This window comes from Myotis brandtii, unplaced genomic scaffold, assembly GCF_000412655.1.
Source record: "Myotis brandtii unplaced genomic scaffold, ASM41265v1 scaffold293, whole genome shotgun sequence".
Lineage (NCBI taxonomy): Eukaryota > Metazoa > Chordata > Mammalia > Chiroptera > Vespertilionidae > Myotis > Myotis brandtii.
The window spans coordinates 688,323-713,494 of record NW_005361201.1 but is presented as its reverse complement, the minus strand read 5'-3'; the positions used below and the strand labels follow the sequence as shown (position 1 = coordinate 713,494).

Genomic DNA, 25,172 nt, shown 5'->3' with positions numbered 1-25,172 from the left:
TCAGCTGTCATTTAAAATTCCCAAACCTGCACCAAAGGCTCTCTACACCACGGTTCCAGAGGGACTGGGTGGGGCAGGGCAGCCCGTTACCTGCCTCAAAGCTGCCGGCTGCCTGGGGCTCTCCTGGAACTGGGGCAGCTTCTGAATTTGGGTTCCCAGAAAGAGGGGGCTCAGTCTCCACCCCAGGGACCATCCCATCGGAACTGGATGGAAGTAAAGGGAGAGGAGGACCAGAAATTCTCTTCTCTGCTGCCTTTGACGCAAAGGCAACACCTTCATTTTAATCGAGGGGAAACTGAGGCCCAGGGAGGGGGAGGCACGTAACCAGGAGCACTGGGCAGGGGCGGAGCTGAGGTCAGCACACTGGCTTGACTATGGCATGAAAACGGCGGTTTGTTTCAACCACTTTAAGATATAATCCACATGCCCTAACCCTCACCCACTCACAGTGTATGATTCCATGGTTTTGGTGCAAACCAGCACCACCATCTAATTCTTAAAAATTACAGCAAAAGAACAACAACACACAAAACCTCCGTACCCATTAGTAGTCACCTCCTCCGCACACATACCCAGCCCAACTGCTACCCCTGGCAACCACTCATCATCTACTTTCTGTTGACATAGATTTGCCTATTCTGGACATTTCATATAAATGGACTCAAAATAATTGGTCTTTTGTGACTAGGAAGCCACTCTTAAAATATATATATTCATTCTTATTGATTTCAGAGAGGGAGGGAGAGGAACATCAATGATGAAAGAGAATCACTGATCGACTGCCTCCTGCACACCCCACAGTGGGGATTGAGCCCACAACCCTGGCATGTGCCCTGACAGAAATTGAACTGTGCCCTCCTGGTTCATAGGTTGATGCTCAATCACTGAGCCACATCAACTGGGCTAGGAAGCCACTTTTTTATGGCAGACTCAACAGCAGACCCTCTGGTTGCTCACTAAACTACTACCCAGAGCTGTGCTGTCAGATACTGTAGCCACTACCTGTGTATGGCCATTTACATAAATTAACATTGCATATATTAAATGTCTGTTATCAATTCCTCATGTCACCAGCCACAGGTCAAGTGCTTAACAGCCACCCAGAGCTAGTGGCGGTCACATTAGACAGCACAGATATGGGATACTGCCTTCCCTGCAGACAGTACCTAAGTCCAGATGTGCTCCCTGCTCCTCCTGGCGTTGGGAAGTTACCCTCATAGCAGAGAGTGAGAGCCAGGAACAGCTCTTGGGAGGGGGAGGGAGAGAAGGGAGGGAGTTACAGCTAACTCCTCCTCCTGCCCTGGCCACCCCCACCTCAGTGCTGCTCTCAGTGCCAGGGAGCTCCCCCCAACTCTCCCCTCCAGGCCTGAAAGGCGCTCTGTTTAGTTAAGCTCATCCAAAAGGCAGATATGCCAAAGCCTTTGGACGCACTTCAAGGAATCCAGCCTCTACCTCAGCCCTTTGATGATTTCTGGAGCGTTTCATGCCAGAAGGTGATCTGAGGGGCTCCTTAATGAGACTGAACAGTCCTAACCAGTTTCCGGCCAGCAGTGGCTACTTCATGTGCCAAGACATGACCACTAAGGCTGACGACACCCCAAGGCCAGAGCCGTGGCACCCTGGCATGCTCAGGCAGAAGGGGGCGCAGAAACCGCCACCCCCGCATCGCTCCAGGCCTTTCCTGGGGTTGTTCGTCGGTTCAGCCGCAGTGCTTTTCCTCTACTGACCAAAGATGCTTCAGTCACCAGCTCCCACAAACCGGGCAGCAGGTTGTTTCAAATTGTGGGTTTGGGTGGATTAAGATGATCAGAGAGTCCAGACTAAAAGATGACTGACGGACAAACAACAAAAAAAGGAATTACATTCAGAAAAAAAAAAACCCTTTACTAATCAAAGGGCCCTTTGTTCCACAACACTGTGCAAAAGTCATCAATCATGAACTTTTAAAGTTGTTTTAAAGGAATATAATTAAGTTGGCTAATATCCTTTTGTTTAAAACTCCACTGAAAGGTATATCTGCTTTCCTCTACTTTAGTAGCCAATTTATTTAAAAAGAAAGACAACCTAACAAATGCTTCTTCCGATATGTTTGCTTGTCTAAATCAATGCTTTTGTCTTGAATTCCCCCTTCTCAATGAGTGGCAGTGGGGGGATTTCAAGAATCAATAGGTTACATTTCTAAGATACAGGAGCAAAAGATAACCAGGTGGACGGATATTTACTAAACTCTGATAAATGTTCACTTGCTAACAAGCTGTTCTTTTAGTGAGGGTCACTGTGTTTTTCAGTCCCTTGGTTTTCAAAACCATCCTTCAACGAACATTGCCCAGAAGAGATGCAGCAAAGCAAGATGTGGTTAGGTGGTTGCTTTAGACTTTTGATCTGAGGCAACACACCAGGAGTGGAGAAGTGGCTCTTTGGGGTTCCCAGTTCAGCTGTTCATATGTTCCGTCTCATGTCATCCTCACGATAGCTTTATGAGGTTGGTGCTATTCTCATGTCTATTTTGGAGCGGAGGAACTGAAAGTTGAGAGATGTCAAATAATCCATCAAATTTACATGGCCATCAAGTGGAATTGCTGGGACTAGACCCCTGGGGTCCTGACCATTTTCATCACATGACAACTTATGCCATTTTGTATGGGAAAAAAAAAGTAAAAGAGCCTGGGTATCTGAGGGTCAAGGATCCCAAAGGCCTGAGAACAGGCTTAAGCAGAGCCGGGCCTATTTTGCAAGATGTTACTTTCAAAGGTAGTTCCTACCTTGGCCAAAGGGACCTCATAAAGCAAGCAGAGCTTGTGTCCCCTCGATGAATGGATTATATCTGCTAGTCAGAGAGAAGTTCTGTGAGACTAGAGTAGCAAGGATGTTTCAGCCACTCTCCTACTGAGAGCTCTCAGAGCCACACACCCCCATATTTGTAGGGAACTATAAATGTGTCTTAGCTTACCTTTTATGAGCTCAGAGTATTCCCATTTTCATGCAACTGCAGTGACTACAGACTATTAGTTTGACAAGTGAAATCAATCCATAATACATATTTATTGGCCCCAACTTATACACGGTATTGTGGTAGATTGACTGCAAAACCAGCCCAAGTCTCTGTCCCTCTCTGCCTCACATATGCTTTGTAATGCGACTTTGCAGTACCTCCCTCAATAGGCAGTTTTGCCACCCCTATGCATCTGGGCAGGCCATGTGACGTGTCTTGGCCAGCAGAATAAAGCAACAAGAACTGAAGCCCCTTTTCAGAGCTTAGACCTCAGGGCCTTGTACACTTTAACCCTCTACCTTGGAACTCATCCACCACTAAGAGAAGAGCCTCGACTAGAGTACTGGAGGATGAAAGATCAGGTAGAAAAAGCTGGGTTATCTCAGCACAGACCAGCCAGCATCCAATCAACCACCCAGACAACCTCTGACGCATGAGCAAGGCCAACCAAGATCACCGGAGCCTGGCACACCTCGGCAGAGCTGTCCCGTCAACCTATAGCCTTTCGAGAACTAACAAATGGCTACTATTTTTTAAACTATATTTTAATTGATTTCAGAGAGGAAGGGAGAAAGAGAGATAGAAACATCAATAATGAGAGAGAATCATTGATCAGTGCCTTCTGCACACCCCATACTGGGGATCGAGCCCATAATGCAGGCATGTGTCCTGCTCGGGAATCGAACCATGACCTCCTGGTTCATAGGTCGATGTTCAACTATTGAGCCATGCTGGCTGGGCCAAATGAATACCTGAAACCATAATGTTTAGGACCTGGGGAGATAGGTGTCAACAAGCCAATTGTATCAAGGCTGGAGGGTCCAGAAAAAGATTAGCTACCACAAGCTTCACTATTACTTACCGTTTCCTAGGCAGTAACAGGTTCCATGATGCACTGGGGGAAATAATCACTATTTCTGAAGAAAGGGTTTGACACAGAAATGGCTCAGAATTAGGCTAACAGAGCAACAGCTTGGAGGTAGGCAGCCCTGATTACAACCCTGGCCCCAGCATGTATGTCTACATGGAGAAGTCACTCTCCTTCACAGGTACCCACTGGCGTTGACTCAGAACCAGATGCATTTAATATAAGGCCCCTGGTTCCCTAGGCAGGTTTATTACGAAAGGGCCAGAGCCTGGTTTCTTCCCTGTAAGGTGGGCTCTCTCCCTGGTTTTCCCTAATGAAGAAATGCTGCCCCCTTCAGCATGTATGTGAAATAGGTTTTTGGGAAAAATAATCCTGCATGGAGAACTGCCTGTAGTTATTTATAGCTGGCTCTTCTTAGGAGAGGGCAAGGAAATGAATCCAAGTGTTAAATGGCTGCAACCAGCCATGAATAACTCCTCCCTCAGTAGTCATGGCTTCTTCCACATGGCGGGGATCCTAGCCGGTGGCCTTTCTGATGGCCTCAGAGCATAAGCTTGGCAAATTCAAGACAACTTATCTGAAATTAAGGGAGAAGTCTTCCTTAAGTGTGTACATGGAGTTCAAGAAGTCACCACAAACTGTACACAGCCCACTATCTGCATGAACTGCAGCACAATCAAGAATCAAGGGCATTTTTGGAATGAATGAAGACCTTCAAAGGAGCCAATCCGAAGGCGGGGCGTTGGGAACTTTAATAAACTGTGGGGGATACAGGCCAGTATCAGGCCTTCCCAGGACCTACGAAGACCACACAAACTCTATCCTGTGCCTGAGACCATCAAATCCTCTATGTGCAAGGGATCTTAGAGTCTATTTACTCTGACATACCTACTAATATAAAACCTTACCTCTAGTAACCTCAGCAAGTGATCAGCTAGCTGCTAGCCTCTGCTCGGTTCCTCTGGGCTCAGGGAACTCCCTACTCCCACGACAGCCTGTTCAGCTGTGAGGAAGGTGAAATAGTTACTATCATCATCATCATCATTATTATTATTGATGGAGCCAATGTTTGTCTCCTTGTAATTTTTTTTAGTTCTACCCTCTGAGGCCAGAGACCAAAAAACACTGGCCCAGGATACAGATCTTCATTGGAAAAGGAAATTGTTTTTTCTCCGTAAAACTGTTCCAAAAACATCCTTTGTTTCTAACCACTGGGTGGGAGAGTGGTGTTCTGAGCACCGAGGACCCCTGCAAACTTCGTCCCTGGGTCTCACTTGATGAGGTTCTACCTCATCCAGACAATCAAGTTCATCCCTCCTTCACTCTCCCTCAGAGCGCCTAACCTTCCTGCTAAGCAGTTACCACAAAGTGTAATGAGACTATCTGCGTTTTGTTTAATATCTGTCTCTTCCACCAGACTGTAAGTCCCACGAGGACAGAGACCATTATCTCATTTTCATTTTTGAATATTTAGTGACTAGTATGATGCCTGAGACATAGAAGGCCCCCGAAGTGTGCTGAATAGATGACAGATTGAGTCCGGAGGACAGGATGCATAATCAAGAGGGGAGACTCATTGACTCCATGCCATACAGTCTGGTTGAAATGAGGTGCCTCTTGAAAATGAAGCCAAGTGTAGTGTAACTTTCCTCGCAGCAAAACTCTCCCAGTGCCTCCAAGGACCCTCCTCCTCCGAGCCAGACCCGATTCTTGAATCCCCCAGCTGGCAGCGCTGAGGGGAGGGGTGGGAGCCTTGTGAAGACCACACTTAGCTCTGGCTTCCTCACCACCCGAAAGTTTTCCACCATGCCACCAGAACCGGATCACGCCCACAGTGTGGGTTTCTTCAGGCCACAGGCATTATGACAAACTGAGGAAACAAATGTGGGGAAGGCCCTGTCTGGAAGAAAAATATTTAGAGTGTGAAGTCTTTTATTTTCCGAAACAGAGTGCCCTGAGAAAGCCAGGTTGGACACCAAGGCTCTGGTCAGAGGTGTGATACAAAACCTGGGCAGTAGAGGGCAGCAGAGACTCACAACGTGGACATGCTGTGACCACTCTCTTGGTGATGAATATTCTCAGTTATCCCTCCTCTGACATCCTCATCAGAAGATGGGTCCCTGGTACATGGGTTGGAATTCCTGGTATTGAAATCCTAATGAATGGCACATACTGACAGAATCATGGAGGCCAGCGGCAGCTGAAAACCTGGCATTTTATCATGTAAAGGTTCATTTAAGCCCGAGGAGCCATGTCCTCAGCACAGAGGCAGCCATGTATGTGCTCACAGGAAACTCCTCAATAGTTGTTACAGCTACAGACCTGTTCGGTTGTGTGGTTCCGGAGTCTCTCTGGTTCTGACCAGCATCCTGTTCTTATACTTTGCATTGTGAAAAGGTAATTCCTAAAACATGTTTACCTTCTCGTGCTGATGAACACTGTCACATACCTCACTTGGAAAAGAAAATTACTTTTTAAAAAGAACATTTAAATCAATGACTAAACTCAGCCCAGACTGCAGATGACACCTGGATAAAAATGACTAGGAGAGCATGCAGAGATGTAAATACTTCCCCTACCAATGGGCCTTGAAATTAAACTGAATCCGTGTATCTGCGACGCTTTCCACAGCAGACGGAAGCAAATGAAATGCTCTATCAGATTTATCACCTGGAGATAGGAGGAGCATCAACTAGTCATCTTCCTGACACAAGACAAATCAAAATAGATTTCATCTTCCTAAATGATATATTTTCTCTCTTTCCTCTACTCATTCTCCCTAACATAAAAAGCCAGAGAAAGAATATATGGCAGAACCACAGCTCGCACATTGGCTGGGAAACACACCCGTAGTTACAGAAAGGCAACCATGGTTATATCCTTCTCATCCGGAGCTAAGGATGGCATTGCTATACAGGTTATTAATTTCACACATTAAAGGGATTGATGAGTCTCCTCTCACGGCTCTTCTGAATTACACAGGATATCAAGAAAATGGTTTTCAAAGGTGCCCAGAGAGACTGTCCCTTATATCCTTCTCATCCGGAGCTAAGGATGGCATTGCTGTACAGGTTATTAATTTCACACATTAAAGGAATTGATGAGTGTCCTCTCACGGCTCTTCTGAATTACACAGGAGATCAAGAAAATGGTTTTCAAAGATACAACTGCTTTTGCCTTCATGGACTTTAGTGTAACGGTAGAGATTAAGGACAAGGTCTAGGATGGAGTATCAGAAGGATGGTGCACCCCTCGGGCTCCTCTCTAGGTACTTCCCTAGGGCTCACCCTTCCTCCTACAGAGTTAACACCAAGCTCTTCAAGGGCTGAGTAGGGCAAGAGCCAGAAGACGACTGTCCAATCAGGGGAAAATGAGCTGACCCTCTCCCTGGGAGCACCCTCCTTGCATTGTATTCCTTCTGCTACCGTCTCTAAACCCCACAAGGATACTCTCTTTTCTGATTTTCTGCATGGAACCAAAATCCTATTCCTTATTTACTATTATCTCAACAAAAACAAGGCAGCCCTGACATTTTAAAAAACTAAAATCAGAACTTCACTAAAGATTCGTGAGGCAAGAGAGGACAAAACCAAATGAAGACATGAAGACCTATGCAAGTCAAGTTCAGTTTACAGTAGAAGCTGCTAGTTCTGAGGATGAATTTAAATACATGTACAGCAAAATTTACATGCAAATATAAATGGTTTCCTATTTACTCAGCTCCTGCTCTATACCAGGTAGTAGTCTGGGTGTCTTCCATTCCCCAACACAACACACTGCACGGGAGAGCTGAGAACCGAAGGGCAGTTAGAAGGTGGCCAAGCAGCCCTTCCCAGGAGAGGGGTTCTCAACCTTCAGTGCTTTGAGATTGACAGGGGTGTGAGAGCAGCCTACGGGCTCTCACTCAGAAATCTGAATTAGGACAATGTTTGCAAAGCCTCAGGATTTGGGATTTTAGCAATGACCTCAAGAGAAGATGGTGTCGATGGTCCATCAATCATACTTTGAGAAACAACAGTCTAGAATCCCGAATTGACTGTCTCCCCAGATCATGGGACTGGAGCTTCAGACTTAACAGAGACCTACCACTCTGGACCTGTTCCCTCTGAGGTCACATATGGGCAGCCTGCATATACTGTGTGGGAGTGGGAAAATGCGACTGTTTAGGCATTATTTTGGAGAGCAGGGCCATGTGTTTTGGGTCTTTTCATCTATTCAGTCAGACAAAGTGAATAATTTATTACAAAAGGAAAATGGTATGACATGCAAACTAGAACAATGAAACCTGCCTTTACTCAGGAGGCATTGAGCTCCACCCGCTCAATGAAAGGGCACCATCCACAGAGAGCAAACGAAGTGAGGATACAACATCTCAAAAGATCAGAACTTGGCAACTTTTTCATGCCACGCCAAGGAAACCCACAATGTCACCAACTCCAGCTATCAGAAAAAAGTCACCCCCTTCATGGAAATGTCTATGAGCAACAGAGGTGACAGGTACAGAAAACTTGAATTGGGCTATAAAAAAATTAGAAAGAAAGCATCACATCTAATTTTCTCCCATCACATGGACTACATCAGCCTGTTGCCACTTCACAGGCAAATGCACTGAATCTCTGAGAAGTGAGCTGACTCGTGTTGGAAAAGGATGAACAGAAGCTTTTCCCCTTCTTCGTGAGAATTTGACCTTGGGCTAACCTGGCAACACTGTTCCTCTGGAAACGTGATAAAGACAGAATGTCAGCTGTTACTAAGCAACATTGCTCATGGTGAAAATGACCCTGGAGAGTGAAACCCATCTGGACTGGGAAGAGCTATAACTGAAGTCTAAGTCCTTCTTGGGGAACACACCATCATTTGTGACTCTACTAATCGGGCTAGTCCTTTGGGAAACCCTGGAAGTTATGCATATGGAGCTGTTATAAGAAGTCCTGGCTCCTGTGGGCATGTGGGTTTTAAGCTAAAGTGACTCCTGCACCTGCCCTATGAGAGTCTGGTACCCTCACACCTGAGCTGTCACCTGAGGTGGGAGGGGGCAGCAATATCACCTGGATGGCGGTGCGGGCTGCTGCAAGGACCACTCCACTGGAACAGAAACACCTGCCCTGCCCTGCCAGCCACCTATGATTCCTACCTATGTCCTTCTGGTGGAACAGAGCTGTGTGTAACCTGGAATGCTCTTCCCAGGGTGACTGAGCAGATGCCCTGGTGAGCATTACATTTGCCCAAAACCACACCCCTGGGAAATGGCAGGGCCAGAACTCACTCAGTTAGTTGTCTGTCTGCAAGCTAAATACTTTTTTTTTAAACTAAAGGACCATAAACCTCTTCTCCCTGGATAACTATTCTGGCTCAAGAGATGGGTGCAACTTCTCATACATATTAGGCTTTTTTCCCTCCTATGTCATGTGAGGTCCCTAAGTTTGGTAGCTTCTAATTCATCCTGCCTGCCTGGCCTCAACAGCTGGCCTAATGGTTCACTGAGTTCCATTTCCAGACAATCCCCCAGAGACTTCTTCAAGTTCAACGCTACCCCCTAGTTCAAACGTCTAGGCTGGCTTTCTAAGCCCTCAGACTCCAAGGGCCTCTGGTTGGAGGGTATGGTGACTCCACAGCTGATACCTACAGAGATGATCACCTGCTGAGCTCTGATGGTGCACAGCTCTGGAATGGCAGAGGTCTCCTGATGACCAAGGGAGGCCCTACCCCAACAATGAAATGATCTTGCAGAAGTTTCCCCTTGACAGGCCCTGCATAGGAGAGTTTATTAATAGAGTGACCTCAGCAGATGTCCTCTCAGATTAGCTCCTGGACCAGAGCAGCAGGATGAGTCATTCCTCCCAGCCTTCCCTTCCTTTTCTATCATCAAAACTCTGGAGAGAGAAATCATCCCAAATGACATCACTTCTCTGAAGCCCTCCCCAAACCTTCCTGTCTATGTTCATCTCTTTCCTCGCAACTTTGAGTGTGTCCCTATTACAGAGCACCACCACCCCCTCCTCCTGCCCCGTCCCCTGAGGCTATGAGACCCTGCCTTTTCTATCATCAAAACTCTGGAGAGAGAAATCATCGCAAATGACATCACTTCTCTGAAGCCCTCCCCAAGCCTTCCTGTCTATGTTCATCTCTTTCCTCGAAAATTTGAGCGTGTCCCTATTACAGAGCACCGCCCTCCCCCTCCCTCCCGCCCCCTGAGGCTATGAGACCCTAAAAAGCAGTCTCAGTTCTCTCTGTCACTACAACAAGCAAAATGCTGGACATAAAGAATGACAAAATGAACAGATGAAACAACAAGAAACAGAGGCACCCCAACCCATAGTCTTTTCTGTATGACTCGGACCACTGAATTCATCCCATCTCGTCTAAATTTATGTCAGGATCCTGGCTAATGGCAGGGCAAGGCAGCTTAGTCATGGTTACATCTCCCGATCACTAACTCAGATAAATCACTTGGTTCCAACCACAAAAAGTGACAAGTTTATAGAGATTCTAGATCAATGGGCCTAATGTGGCTCGGACATGACATCGTGCTGAAGGCTGTAAAACTCTGTCTCCAGCCATGTCTGACTCTCCCCTTCCTGGTGACAGGCCGGAGTGAGCAAAGAGGAAGGGAGGGCACAGAATGAAGACCGGAGGAAGAAACCTACCAGGAAGCACCAACGGGGCGCCCATCTGACAAGGCTATGTGACCAGTGAAACCTGAAGAAGTCATTCACACTTCACAGTGACATGGTGACGGACAACCCCACGCTCACTTTACAGAAGAAGAAACCACGGCCGGAGAAGGTGAGTGCCTTGAGTGAGGCCATGGTAACCAGCAGAGAGAGAGCTTGATTTCAAGTTCAAGAGCTTTCGTGCCCTGCCAAGGTCACTGGTTGTAACTCATAGCAAAGGTCAGTAAAAATGGCCAGTGATCTTGTCTTATTTCAAATAGCTTCTTAAAATAATTTACTTCATTTCAAAGAGTATTTTCTGCCCAAGGGAATGAAAATAAAAGCGGTGTCAAGTGTGTAGAGAAACAAGTCCCCTCATACACTGTTGATGGGAATTAAAAATAGATATAACCTTTTGGGAGGGAAATTTGGCAATGTTAAAACAACTGCAAAATGTGCATATCCTTTAATGCAGCAATTCCACTGAAACTGTTGTATACATGCAAAAGAAATCTATAAGGATGTTAATTTTAGTACTATTTACAATATCAAAAAAATAGAAGCAACCTAAACCAAGTATTACAAATATTAAGGTAAATTCATATGGTTGAGCACCATGCAACTATTATGAAGAAAGAATGACCTGTGAAAAGCTATCCTTGATTTGTTGATTTTACTTATAAGATTTTAAAAGTCATATGCACATGTGTGTGAGAGTATGTATGTATGCAAGTGTATATTACTCCTGTAATAATTAAACAAACTGCTACTTATAATGCACTTAGAATAGTACCTGGCAAATAGTTAACATTAGGAAAAATTTATCTACCAAAAGATGATAGTATAGACATGAAGAAATACAGAAGCTACAGTGGCTTTTTCTGAAAGGTGGGATTATGTAGGGTTGTTTTTCTTTTAATAAATTTGTGTTGTTTGAATATTGTTAAATAATTTTTATAACAAAAATGTAATAAAGATACACTTTCTATAAAACGAAGAAAACCATATTCTTCAGAAGAAAACATCTTCCACATGCACAGAATTCAGTCTAGGAATACGATACATTTCAAACCCACCTGACGGACCACCTAGTTCCGCAATGTATTTGCTATCTGGCAGCGTTAAACCATTCAGAGGATGTGAGGAAAGAAGAGGAAGAGAAAACAGATAACATCACAAATACTGAAAAAGACAGGTAATTCCTCTCCCCTGAAAATCTGTGATTCTGGTCTGAAGCCCAGAGCCACTCGGAGCCAACAGAGGAAGAGAACAGCCACCGGGCGTCCGGCATTCCTCAACCTGCTCTGCAGTGCAACCCGCTGATACCTCCCCAGGCCAGACAAGGCTGAGCCTGCTCGTGCCTGCAGGAGCGAGGGGTGGGAACCACAGGCGGACCTCACCGGGGGACCCATAATGACAACCAGGGAAATTACCAGGCTGTCGTGCTGTACAGGAACATTTCTGGTTTTTATGTCTCGGCTGTGTGCTTGGTCACCTCATGGAACGAGCTAAGGAATTTTGGGTGAAGTATGGCTTTTCTTCCATCTCCCATTTCAGGTGATTGTTTGCTGTAATCAGAACTAAATTTATAGATGATGACAAGAGGGGACTTATATGTCTGGACAAGAAATCTTGGGAATCCTTTAGCATTTCCCCACAAAGTATAAAGCACTCCAGGGCTTTAAAAAATTGCCTGTTACAATGTCCTTTTATTCCTCTTAGTTCCTTTTAAAAAATGTGTCTGTGTGTTGAAATATTTTTGTCATTTATTAACAGAATATTTGAAATTCTCACTTGACTTACTTATGTGATTAGATCAACTGGTAGGCGTGGAATTCCCGGGTCAATGGGTTACATATAAAAATCTGTGAGTTGGTTCACCTAGGAGTGGAATGCCAGAACAATGCATCCAGGGCCTGACTGACTCACATGAGGGACAGGTGAAGAGATTATATCACAAACCTCATCTGAAAGTGGTCCGTACCTCAACTGCAGCACCAGCCACAAAGAAATACAATTTATCTGCTCACAAGTGTGTGTCTCTCTCCAAGTGAAGGATGCTCTCTTATGGCCAGGTGGTTGAGTTATTTCTGTTCCCTTGTCATGCACTATACTTTGTGTGTACCCTGGCTACTTCATAAGCTGTGATCAAGATCAGATTCAAGGGAGAACAGGGGCCCATGAAGAAAGGAGGAGGAAATACAACAATACACTGACTTTTCACCCCAGGATGGTGAAAAAGTTTCAGTATAAAAATATCCAATCTTCCCCAAGCCTGCTTTATCCCAGATCCCTCACACCTGGAACCATGGTCAATTGTTTTTATCCTTCAGAATCCTTAAAAGGACTTTGTGAGCGTCATAGCTCACCAAACATTCTCACATGAATTACTCCACTGCATCCTCATTACAGAGATCCAAGGGCTCAGGCCAGAGCCAGAGGTCAAATCAGAGTTGAACCTGGATATGAATTCTAGGGCTCAATGACCAGGAAAGACAAGTTACTAAATTAGTCTTTTATCTGTAAAATTGGATGAGTGATATTTACGTCACAGCATGTTTATGATGATCAAGTAAGAAAGTGAACATCCAAGTCCCTGGGAAACAGTATGTGCTCGATAATTAAGTATGACTTCTGACACCAAAGTCCACCCCTCGGGCAATGCCTAGTCACAGCCACAGTCCTTTAAGAGGCCTCCCGGCTCTCTGGCTTGGTGCACACATGGCAACCCCTTCCCAGGACAGAGGTAGGTTGGTGGCTGTCTCATCACTGATGGACAGCAACTGGCTGGGCTGCCTCAGTGGCCCTGGGTATGTGGTAGGGACTGGGACACGGTTCCAGCCACCAACTCTGCATCCTCCCACACCTGTTCCATCCACAGGACTTTCTCTTTATTTCCTCCATTTCTTGGACTATGGTTTCACAACCATCCTTCATATTTTTACATGACAGTTTCTCCTTAAATGATCATGAGACAAGGGTAGGCTGGCCCAACAGAGGGTACAGGTTTCCCTAACATCTTCTCAACTCTCCCTCTAGCTCAACCTGAACCTCTCAAACTAGCCTTTACTGGATCAGGCCTCCAGCCTTTCCTTTCCGCTTCCATGAAAAGCACAGTATTAATCATGATTCTGGAATCAAAGTGCCTGGGCTCACTTCCCACTACACCTCTCACTATCTCTGGGTGACCTCAGCAAGTACTTAACCTCTCTCTGCCTTGGTTTCATCCTTTGTAAAATAGAAATCAACATAGCTGGTTTGGGGGAATTCAGTGAGGCACATAGTAGGTACTCATAAAATGTAGCTATTTATTTATATATAAAAAAACAAAACCTTTCTATATATTTTATATGTGTGTACACACACAGAGACATAATATATGGTGAGCGTTCTGAAGGGTACGCATAGGGCGGTTTATATTGGAATCCCTCAGGGAGCGTATAAAGGAGAACTTTTATTTGATACATACTTGTACCAGTTTAAAAGCATATATTATTTCTGTAATTTAAACACACTTTTAAAAAGAACACACTTTAAAAAAGAACACACTTGGGCATTGTGAAGAAAGGAGGGAGGGGAGGGGAGGAGAGGTTGGGGGGAAGAGAGAAAAGAAGGAAAATGGTTTGCTTGCGGCAGAAACCAAGGGCTGGATCACAGTCTTGATTGGGTGAGACAAGACTGGTTATAGCTTCACTGCTAGTTGCAGAGTTCCCAATGCCGTGTCTGGGAAACTCCTGCCGTGTGTCTCTGTCAGCCTTAGAGAAATTCCCTGCGCATTCTCTAGGGTGTTCTGGGAGGAGGGACACCCAGCTCCATTAACCAAGTCATCCTGAGCTGGAGGGGGGCGGGGGGTGGGGAGGTTCTGATTTCATCCACAGTGGGAGGGCTGCCCAGGCTCCAGGGGCACTTCAGGCAGTGGGAGGAAGCTCTCCTGGGTCCCAGGAGAAGAGGGGCACATCCTGGACAAACTGTAGGAAGCAACCATGAGGTAGGAAATGCTTGTAAGAGCCCTGAGCATGTCCTCCCAGCGAGTCTAGACAATGCTGCCTGGGAGAAATGAAGGAGAGCTCTGCCTAGTAAGAAAAATCTTCTAAGCTGCCTCAGTTTCTCCAGTGTCTAACGAGACACACACTGAAGCAAGCAAAAGTTTGTTTCCCTGGCTCTGTGCAAGAGCCCCCACAGGGCCACTCACGTTTTATCTCCATTCTACAAGCTCAGTGCTATGTATAGTAAAAATCATACCCTTTTTTGGTAAAAGTTCCATCATCAGAACACTAAGAGCAATGTTGCCTACTCCTTATATGTAGTCAAGATCTTCATTAAGCCAATCCACATTTCTGACTTTTCTCAAAGGGTGAAAACTCCTTGTAACTCCCCTCACATCACTCCTGACGGATAAAGAGCTCTATTAGCTCACAAAATGCACAGCCCAAGAAGCTTGCCCTCTGGACAACCACCAACTCTACAGAGCATGCTCTAGGAAACTTTATTTTTAAGTTGCAAATCTACATTGCTTCTATCTGTAGCCAGGTTTCTTAAGGGCCCCACCCAGACCAATACAGCTATTCTCGCTGGCAGTGATGTCTCTTAATGTCTTTGCTAACAAAGTTCCTGCCAGGCAAATATGTCCTATGACCTGTCCCCACCACCCTATCAGCAACCCTGCCCTGACTCAACTCCCCCAAAGGAAGTGGATCTGCTCTAAGAAAGATGACAAAAAGGACCCCAAAGAAGGTGACTCACCTTTCTCATGGCTGCTTGGCGGTGGGGGTGGGGAGGTGACTGGCTTGGACTTGTCATAGTTGTTAAAGCTCTGACTGCGTCGGTTGTTAGCAGCAGCCGACCCTCCACGTGTTTTGGCGTCGCTGCCTGCAGCGGATACCCTTGCGGTAGGACCTGGAAGTCTAAAATGCAAAAGCAACAGAGTCACAGGTTCAGTCTCAGAAGAACAGAAGTGTCCCAGGAGAAGGAACCGCAACCATGCGGGAGGCAGAAGAAACCATTCAAGATGCGGGGTCTGTGGAAGTTTGCTGGTCAAAGGATTTAGCGGAACCACTACAAACAAACAACTAGGCCAATAGGGACCCCAGGAAACTCCAACAGCAAAACGTGAGCAGTTTTCCTTTTTCCTTGAAGCAAAGGGAGACAATTTGAAGGGGAAAAAATAACTACACGAATATACTTGCTGGTTAAAAGTACAAAGCTCATCTTCCTTTTTTTCTTGGATGCATATTTTTACTTTATAATGGGGCCAATCCATGTCCTCTCTAATTCTATCAAGCGTGGAACATAAAGGCCCATTAAGAGTCCAAACTGTTGGCCTTGAGTGTGTATCGCTTCTGGTAGGTGCTGAAAAGGGTGTTTGCCATAATCCAGACATATATTAAGAAAAATATAACTTATAATAATTAGAAAGGAAACTGCTACCACTCAGAACCCAACACGTCCGCAATGAAAACGTACAGCCTGGCTGGAAACACTGTTCAGACACACATTTTCCTTCAACACCTGACAACCTGTCTCCATTGGCATTACTCTAGGGCTGAGGCCCAGCTTCTTGTGCAGTGGATGGAGCAAATCATATGTTCTTTCTGTGAAACCAGGAGGAATCTGTTAGTCTAAAGACACACACACACACTTTCCCTTTAAATAAAACACCTCATTTTGGGAGGTTCGGGGAATAAACTCAGCAGGCCTTTTTGCAGTGTGTTTAAAGATATTGTGGCCCATTCCCCAAAGAGTTAAGGGTAAGACCCCACGTCAGAATTTTGGTTGAGGGGCCACTAAACAGGCTGTTTCCAATCATCAAAGCTGAAAGATGAATAAATGGTGAAATATTTAGTTCTATCTTTCTGGTAAAGCCCACTTAGCTGTGTTTAAAAGCCACTGGAACCCCAGCCGACTAGCATTAGATCTAGTGATAAGTCTGAATTTTCAACTCATAAAACTTTCAGCTTTCTCTTTCCATGCAAATCTGCAAGCACCAAAGAAGTCTGCAGTCTGGAAGCATTTTAGATATAAGCAGGCAATCACTTGAAACTTTTCCTTGTTGGCCAAGCAAGAAAGATGGTTGGGGGTAAACAGAGAACATGAGCTGGTGTGAGAGGACTATAAATTTGTACAGTTAAGAAGCTGGCCCAGTGCCCTGACTGGGAGCTGGGAGAGAAGGAAGGGGCTGAGCTCTTCCCCCAGACGCATCACTTCCCACTGCACTAGGAGGGCTTGCCCCTCTGTTCATTTTCCCTCTCTTGTTTGGAGAAGATATTCACCCATAAAGACAGGCACAGAGTGGGGTGCAAGACCAGCAGTGCCAGTGCCTGTGCTTGGGAACCAGATGTGGCCAGCACAACTGATCGAGGGGGTCCAGCAATGAGACCTTGGTAGCTCTTGGTTCTGCTTCCAATGCAAGCAGCATCCTGCAAGTCCTCCACGTCAGTGCAGAGTAGACACAGCCTAAGGTAGAGCTTCTGTAGGTACAGAAGTGGGCTCCTTTGGGCTGGACTCTGGAGGAGTCTTTATGCCCAGATAGGCCATCACTTGTTCCAAGATGATGACACAGCAACGGTATTAAGTGGCGCTGGGTACCACGGGTCACAGCATTCTACTCCAGTGTGGAATTTGCAAAGAGCAGGGAAGCAAAAAGCAGCGAGGAGGGAAAAGGTGCTTTCCTTTCAGAATTGTTGGGGAGCCCCCACTGCCCTGACCTGGGGCTGAACTGCAGATTTTTCATGGCAGCACAGGGCCTTTGGAGAGGCAGAAAATCAAAGTATTGAATGGGATGGGTACAACCTGGAGTTAGGTAGGCAGTCTGGTCCTCTGTGAGGCAGCATGGAGAATAGATAGAACATGGGCTTGCTCCATCCACATGACATCGGACCAGTCTTTTGACCGCGCTGAGATTTGTGTTTCGTGTCTGTAACTTTGGAATAATAATAAACTACCCGATGGGAATAGTTGTAAACTTGAAATGGGATTTACTGTCCAGCCTGTTGTCAGGACTCAATGCATGTTGGTTCCCTGAGACCCATCATTCCAGCCGAGCATCCAGATTCATAAAGGAATTGGGCATTGCCACAAAGGACACATAGTACAAAAAAGGATCAGCATCTAGATTCATAAAGGAATTGGGCATTGCCACAAAGGACACATGCTATGGTACAAAAAAGGATCAGACAAATTAAGGAAATAGAGGAGTCTGGGTTAAAGTATCAGAAGAGAGCTAGACAAAAATCATTGTAAAGAGTCCGAGATCAACATTTCCAACAAGCAGGATAGGCTTGGGCAGGCAGGACTTGCCATCTCCCTAGGGGACATTCCAGAAGAGAATCTGCTTCATCAAGTGTCTGTGACTGACTGAGACCTTATACTTGGGATACCTCTGACCCATCTGTGGGCCCCACTCCCCAGAGCGAAGCATTCCTGGCTTTGGATAACAAAGACAGCTTTGGTTTTTCCATGGGACAGGGGTGGGTGGTGGTCATCGCCAGGTGCTCTTCACTGAGTCAGGGCCTACAGGCACCCCTTTGATGGGAGCGGCATACCCTTCGAATGGCTGCAGAGTTGTGCTAAGGGTACTGAGACATGGAGAAGGAGGTTTTGAAGGCCTCGAGGGCAGCTGATATAGCAAATCAAGGATGGTTGGCACATATTTAGCCATAGAAAGCCACAAAGCTCAGGCCAATGTGTCACCGTCTGCCCCCATCACCACTGCACCCTAGTGGAAAACTGGGATGAAGACCTAGTAATTTCTTCCATGTTTCAGAGGAAATCAATGTCAACAATGAGCTTTACAACTTGGGTTCGGCTGTGAATGGGTTTGGACAGTTGCTGCTCCAAAATAAGCCTCCTCCAGCTCTGAAATGTTTAGCAATGTACACCTCACACACAAAAGCCACGAATGAAAGTGTGGTGAATGGAAAGTACAGAAAAGGGCTTAGATGGATTACCCACGAGGGAACCTAAACATTCTTTGGGTTTGAGTCCATTTACAAACCAAATTAATTCAGAACGAATTATCAGTACACAACTTCAAATACAGGCTTTTAAAGCCAAAGGTGACCGTGAGAACCTAAGATACCTGAGCAATCACAGGGAGGGTACTAGACTTTCTACAAATTGAAGAAGGGGTTTGCTATGGTCTGATTGTTTGTGTTCCCCAAAATTCATCTGTTGAAATCTACTGACCAATGTGATGTTATTAGGACCTGGGTCCGTTGGGAGGAGGTGATTAGGTCATTAGGTGGAGCCCTCATGAATGACATCATGCCTTTATCAAAGAGGATCCAGAGAACTAACTTGCCCCTTTCACCATGTGAGGACACAGGGAGAAGTCAGCAGTCTGCAACCCGGGAGAGGGCTTTCACCAGAATCCACCTTGCTGGTGTCCTGCTCTTGGACGTCCAGACGCCAGTACTGTGAGCGATACATTTCTGTTGTCTATAAGCTACTCAGTCTGTGGCATTTTGTTATAGTAGCCCAACAGACTAAGACAGGGTTCTAGCTCCATCTTGTCCAGACCTTAAGGAGTTAATTGGCCACAGCTGACATCTAAATTACACGCATATTGATAAAAGAATATACAAAGTTCAGAAGCAACTTCAAAGGAAAATGATAACCTTGGAGGTTGGTGGATGGCTAGGAAAGGTTCCAAACAAAAGCAACTGGAGAGAAGATGTGGCACCTGGACTGGGAATGTGAGTAGAGGGCAAGAAGGTAGGGAGTCATGGTGAGAGGCAGAGGTGTTATGCAGAGGGACGCCTGTAAAAGGAGAGGAAAGAAAGGTCAGGCCCTAGTCAGTTTGGCTCAGTGGATAGAGCGTTGGTCTGTGGACTGAAGGGTCCCAGGTTCGATTCTGGTCAAGGGCACATGCCCAGGTTATGGGCTCGATCCCCAGTAGGGGGTATGCAAGAGGGAGCCAATCAATGATTCTCTCTCATCATTGATGTTTCTATCTCTCTCTTCCTCTCCCTTCCTCTCTGAAATCAATAAAAATATCTAAAAAAAAAAAAAGAAAAGTATGCTGTGTGTTGGGGCTTGGGGAACAGAGTGGGAGGAAGTGAGGCTGGAGAAGCAGGCGGGGCCAGAGTATGTCAGTAGGAATCCTGGACTTTGTCCTGCCCCCCAGCAATGAGGCATTAATTATGGAGTCTGAGAGCGGAGTGGAATCACTGTCTTCTAGTTCACAGTGACGGGAGCCTGAGCCTCTGGCTAGCATTTTGAAATTCATTACTGTGAGCATCCTTATGCACCAGGAGAACTCCTACCAAGCCCCAGCCCGGAAGCAGCTGCTGTCTGCACGTTAGATTCCCTCTGTGCTGAAGAGCTGGGTATCCCAGCAGATGCTGCCAGGGTGCCCGCCTCGCTGAAGCGAAGCAAAGAGAGAGGAGCATGGCCAGCCAACCCTGTGTCATTTACTCCCCGCAGCGGTTATAGTGCCAGAAGGTTCCAGCGGCTCCTTGGGAAGAGCAACTCCAAACCTCATGATCATTCCATGTCCAAACACAGGTACAAAGTGACAGAGGATACAGATGGGTTCTTTCAAACATACACATGTGGCTTTTTTAGAAAAAAATTAAGTGTAAAGGAAGTGGTGGAACAAAGAGGCGGAAGAAAAACCCTGCTGCTATTGGAGCCGTGGTCAATTTCTGCAACATGTGCAGAGCCCAGCAGGCAGGGCGGTAAAGCTAGGGTTCCTGGCACGTAACCTGCGAGTGCATCCCGGCTCCTCGCGCTGTACGTGCTGATGAGAAGAAAGCTGTTCTTCCCCCCAAAACCACTTCAAAGGCCGGGAGCAGAAGATGGCCCTCCCAGGAAGGATGGCAGCTTGTGTGCACATGCTCGGGGCCGTGGGGGAGCCGGGGGTCATAATCAGAGATGCTTTTTGCTAGACAAGATGATTAAATGCTAAATCTCTCATCTCCATGGCATCTGCTTTTCAGCAGCCGGGCCAAACTTCTAGCAGCCCAGATTCCTCTCTGTAAGACGGTCGTGTAGAGATCAGCTCCGTGGGACTTGCTGGAAGTGGCCTGGTTGCCTTACCTACCCCAGGTCGACCCCAAACACCAGCATCAACATATCTGCTAGCTATGGTGCACTGACTGCATCCAAGTGTTCAAGGTTAGAAATGACTCTGCAAACCACAGCGCACTGTGAGGCAGGACTATCCCATGTCACCAATAAGGAAACACGGGTCATGGAGAGTAAACAATTTGCCTGGCACCACAGTCAGTGGTGAGCATGAGCTTTCTCTCAGTTGAAATGAAAAGGTGCACTCAAGTCAATATGCTTCTCTGCCTCCCGCAGGTAGAATGAGCCCAAATACCTGGTGCTCACCAGGGGTGCCGAGAGACAGTAACAGTGGTCAAAGGCAGGACTACATGGAAACCCTTCCCTCCTGTATCAGTTCCCTCCACAGGCCCTTCCCTGCATCCAGATTTAAGGATGCAATGATAGGACACCAAGCACTGAGTCCAGAGAACTAGCTAATGAGCAAGCCCACTTGTTATTTCAGGAGAACAAGGTGCTATCTCCATGGTACACAGGGCATCTAGAATCAAAAATGAGATACAGCTGCCTTATTGCTTTGTCTCCTCTGACCAATTGGAGTCATGCTTCAGGTCTTTGTAACTCAAGAGAAAACCAATTGCACATTAGTAGTTTTAACAACAACAAAAAGCACAACACACATAAATGAGATGCAGGTCAGGTGGGATCAGGGACAGGACAGAGCAGGGAGCCAAACTCATCATAAAACCACTGCAAAAACCACCTAGGCACTCGCCTCTCCCTAACTCAGAATGGATTTTGATGATCAAGCAATCAGCCCAAACCAATGAAATGCAGAAACATTACACACTCAACCTCACTTACACTCTGTCCCTCCCCACCCCACCCCTTCACACACATACACACATACCCCAATGACCCCACACCCACTCTCAGAACTCTCCCAACATTAGCCAAAGCATGTTTGGTTTTCTTGAACTGCAAACATGAAGTGGGGAGAGGGGCCAACAGGAAACATAGCAGGAACAAAGGAAACAGTGGGTTGGGTTGAAACCATGCTTTGCAGGACACAGAGGAAGTCTAACCTAGAGATCTTTTTCTGACCCAGAGTGAAGCGGATGATTTTGCTTTGAGATGAATCCTTGGATGATGCACTGCATGATGGGAAAAGAAAAAAGTGGAAGAGCTGAGTGAGGGGAGAGAAGATACATTAGACACACAAATAAAGGACGGCAGTCTTAGGATAATGCAATGCTCCGGGTTTTTCCACTGCCCGCCTTTCCCACAATACGCAACTTTCTTTCTAGGTCTAACTTTCCTGATTCCATGAATTTCCAATGTGAAGAAACTGCTACCAAAATACCAAAAAACTTTTGAGGTTTTTTTTCCTTCTTCTTTTCTCTTGTAAACACCAAATACCTTTTTCTGCTACCAGTCATGATAAGGCACTTTTCTCACAATGAGATGCTAAAGCAAGGAGTCTCTGACAGGTAAAAAAACAAACAAAACAAAAACAAAAAACAAAACAAACTTTACACTTTTCTAAAGTGGTTAGATGCTTATACTTCACAGGCATTTCTTGGGGCTTTTCTGATGAATGTCCTGAATGTCCCATAAAGTTGACCCCCCCAAAAAAGGGTATAGATGTTTGCAAGTTTTGCCGACCTTGAAAACTTTTGTTCTCATTGGTGTAAAAATGATCATTTAAAGTATTATGAGTGTACTAAGTTTTGGGCTATGGGCCATACATTTGTACATCTGAAGAATCTTGGTTGGGATTAGTACAAGAAAAAGTTAAACTTATGTACTGCCTTATGAAAGATGGAAATACTTACCTTTCTTGAATCCATGTTCCTAAAAGGATCTGAGGTGAGAAATACAATGTTGGTGCCACTAGAAATACAATGTTGGCTCTATCAATTAAGGAGAGTTCTGTGGCCAAGTTTGAAGAATACTTTCTAGACTCCCTTCTGAAGTGAAAGGAGAAACAGAATAGAATAGAAAAAATAAAGGAAGGAAGGAAGGAAGGAAGGAAGGAAGGAAGGAAGGAAGGAAGGAAGGGAGGGAGGGAGGGAGGGAGGGAGGAATTTTCTGGATTTTCCCTAAACAGCTGAATACTGATACTATGCAAGGTAGACACAGATGGAGAGAGAAGCAAGTCCTGGGTACTAGGCTCCTCTCCTGGCCTCTAGACTATAGAGGAGCTTTGAGAGGTAGAATGTGGATCGAGTCCTCAGCTACCACAAAGATTAATGAGAAGAGCTGTGGTAGACAGGTAAAAGTGTCTCCATGCGGCCATCATTGGAAACCTTGCTCTGATTCCTTCCTGCTAACGTTGCATATGTCCTTGGCTAGCTGCAACAACTCCTCTTCGCAAACATCATAGAAAAGTTGCCTAGTTTTAGTATTTCTTATCCAAAGAGGTACAGTATGTAGGCATGTTCATATCTGGCAAAATTCGAACATGGGACCAATAGAAACCTAGCATTGGGGGCTCACATATGACATTGATGATCAGGGACTCAAGCCATTACCCCTGGGATTTTGGTTACTACAGGCAGAATTTGGGGAGAGTAAGACAATGGAACTGAGCCAATGAGGCATTTTACTATTTTTTACACTTATAGCCAGAGGGCTCGCATGGGCTGCTATGTCCCTAGGACTGGAAAAGAGGATTAGAGGAAGTATCAGTATATAATGATGAAACCAGTTATATGCAGAAGTAATTCAATTGGGACAGGACAAAGGATGAGCGAGGAAGGACAGCAACTCCAAGACCAGCCCCTGTCACCACCACAATGGCAGGAACCCTCTGCAATAAATGGATATGAAAAGCTGGCTTCAGTGAGTTTGGCTCGTCATTAGGTAAAGCATTTATTAATAGTAGGATGTTTTTTTCTTCCTGGGAGGTGGGTGACCTAACTGGAACATCTGGTTCTTTTAAGAAAACAAACGCCTACCATGGAAATGGCTGCCTCAGGCTGGCCAGGTGACACAAGCCCAGTGTTTCTCCAGCCGTGTGCCTTGGAACCCTAGGCCGTGAGATGCATTATGAAATAAGAGTTCCGTGGCCATGTTTGAGGAATGCTTCCTATGACCTCTTCTGAAGATTCACAGAGTACACATGTCCCTCTCTCCAGCTTCCTCATCTCAATCAGTACCACCATTTCCCTCGATGCTCAAGCCAGAAATCTAGGCTTTATCTGTGAATCTTCCCTCACTCGCTCCAGATAGTCACTCTATCTGTGGTCCCGTTGGCTCAGCCTCCAAAATATGACGAGTTGGTCCATCTCTTTATGTGTCCCACCACCTTGACCCCAGCCACTATCACCCAGAGACCACAGAAACCACTTCCTCCTATTCTTACTCCCCATGATGGGTGGCCTCCGCCACTTCTTCCCCCTGCAACCTCACTCTCCAAAGATAAGCAAAGGTGGCTTTTTTAAACACTTCGAATCAAGTCAAGTCTCTCTCCCTGCTCAAGACTCTCCTGTGGCTTCCTGCCCCCTTTAGAATGAAGTACAGACTTCTTGCCCAGCTTAGCCAGCACTGTGTGACCCGTCCTCGGGGCCATAGCACTGCTCAACTCCAGGGGCCACCACTCACGCGTCCTCCACATGAACAGTGGCAGGCCTCTGCCACCTTTAACTTCCCACCTCCCAGCACCCACTGCAGTCCAGCCACACCAGCCTCCTTTCTGCTCCTCCACCTGCCAAGCTTCTCCTATCGCAGGGCCTCTGTGCCAGCTGCTCCCTCTGCCCGATCTATTCTACACCCATGCTCTGCGTGGCTCACTCCTTGCCAGTCATATTTCAACTTCGGTGTCATGTCCTCAGAGAGACCCTCCTATCAACCTAACCAAAGTTACCGACCCAGTCCGTCTGAATCCAATCATCTTATTGTAACACCACCATCTGATATTTTTCTTCCCCCATTTATGTGCCTGCTTCCTCCCATAGAATGTAGAGAGCAGGCACCCTGGCTATCTCACTCACCCTTGACCTCCCAAGTGCCTGGAACAGTGGCTGGCACACAGAAGTCATTCAAATACTAACTAAATAAATGTATGTTGCAGATTCAAGGATCTGAGAACCTCAATAACAGTTACAACAACTTAACCCAAATTATTTCCCAATTTCTTCTCCCATAGGAACCTTCCCCCAGCAAGTCATCACCCAGGTAATAAGCACACTGCAGAATCAGTCCTGCTCATGTGGTCTTCCAGCTCGGCTGGGAATCTCTGATCTGAGAATGGCCCCCAGGGCAGGGTGCAGAGGCTGGCTGCCTGGCTGGCTAGTCCTCCTTGGGAGTCCAGGCATCTCTGCTCGCTCACAAATCTCCATAACGTGAATTGGACACAATTAGATAATTCATGAGGGGGTCTGATGTCCATCACATCCAGCACTGCTGGTTTGAACAGCACCATCGGGAACCAGCACTTCTCATGGGAGCATGAAACTGTCTGTGAGGTACCTGCTGTGTGTGAACCGCTCTGTGCTCTGCCTAACCTCAATGGGCAGCTGCGGGTGAGAAGGTGCGGAAAGCCCTGTGCTTATGAATGCTGGTACTGGGGCTTGGAAGCAAAGGCCTGTGCTCTTTAGCACAAATTAAATGAGATCAAGTAATCAATTTGACTGGTGACATTGAGGTTTGA

At 46.1% G+C, this 25,172-nt stretch overlaps 1 protein-coding gene across 3 annotated transcripts in view; it reads right to left on the bottom strand.

Annotated features, from left to right (window-relative positions):
* Nucleotides 1-25,172, bottom strand: part of NAV2 (neuron navigator 2) — a 365,341-nt gene that overhangs the window by 176,349 nt on the left and 163,820 nt on the right. For 2 of the 3 annotated variants that reach the window (XM_005869395.2, XM_005869394.2), the window contains exon 6: nt 15,257-15,417. In XM_005869395.2, the coding sequence (XP_005869457.1) occupies nt 15,257-15,417 (161 nt within the window). Of the gene's footprint in view, nt 1-15,256; nt 15,418-21,603; nt 21,673-25,172 lie in introns of all 3 variants that reach the window. The other variant, XM_005869393.2, reaches the window with a different exon arrangement.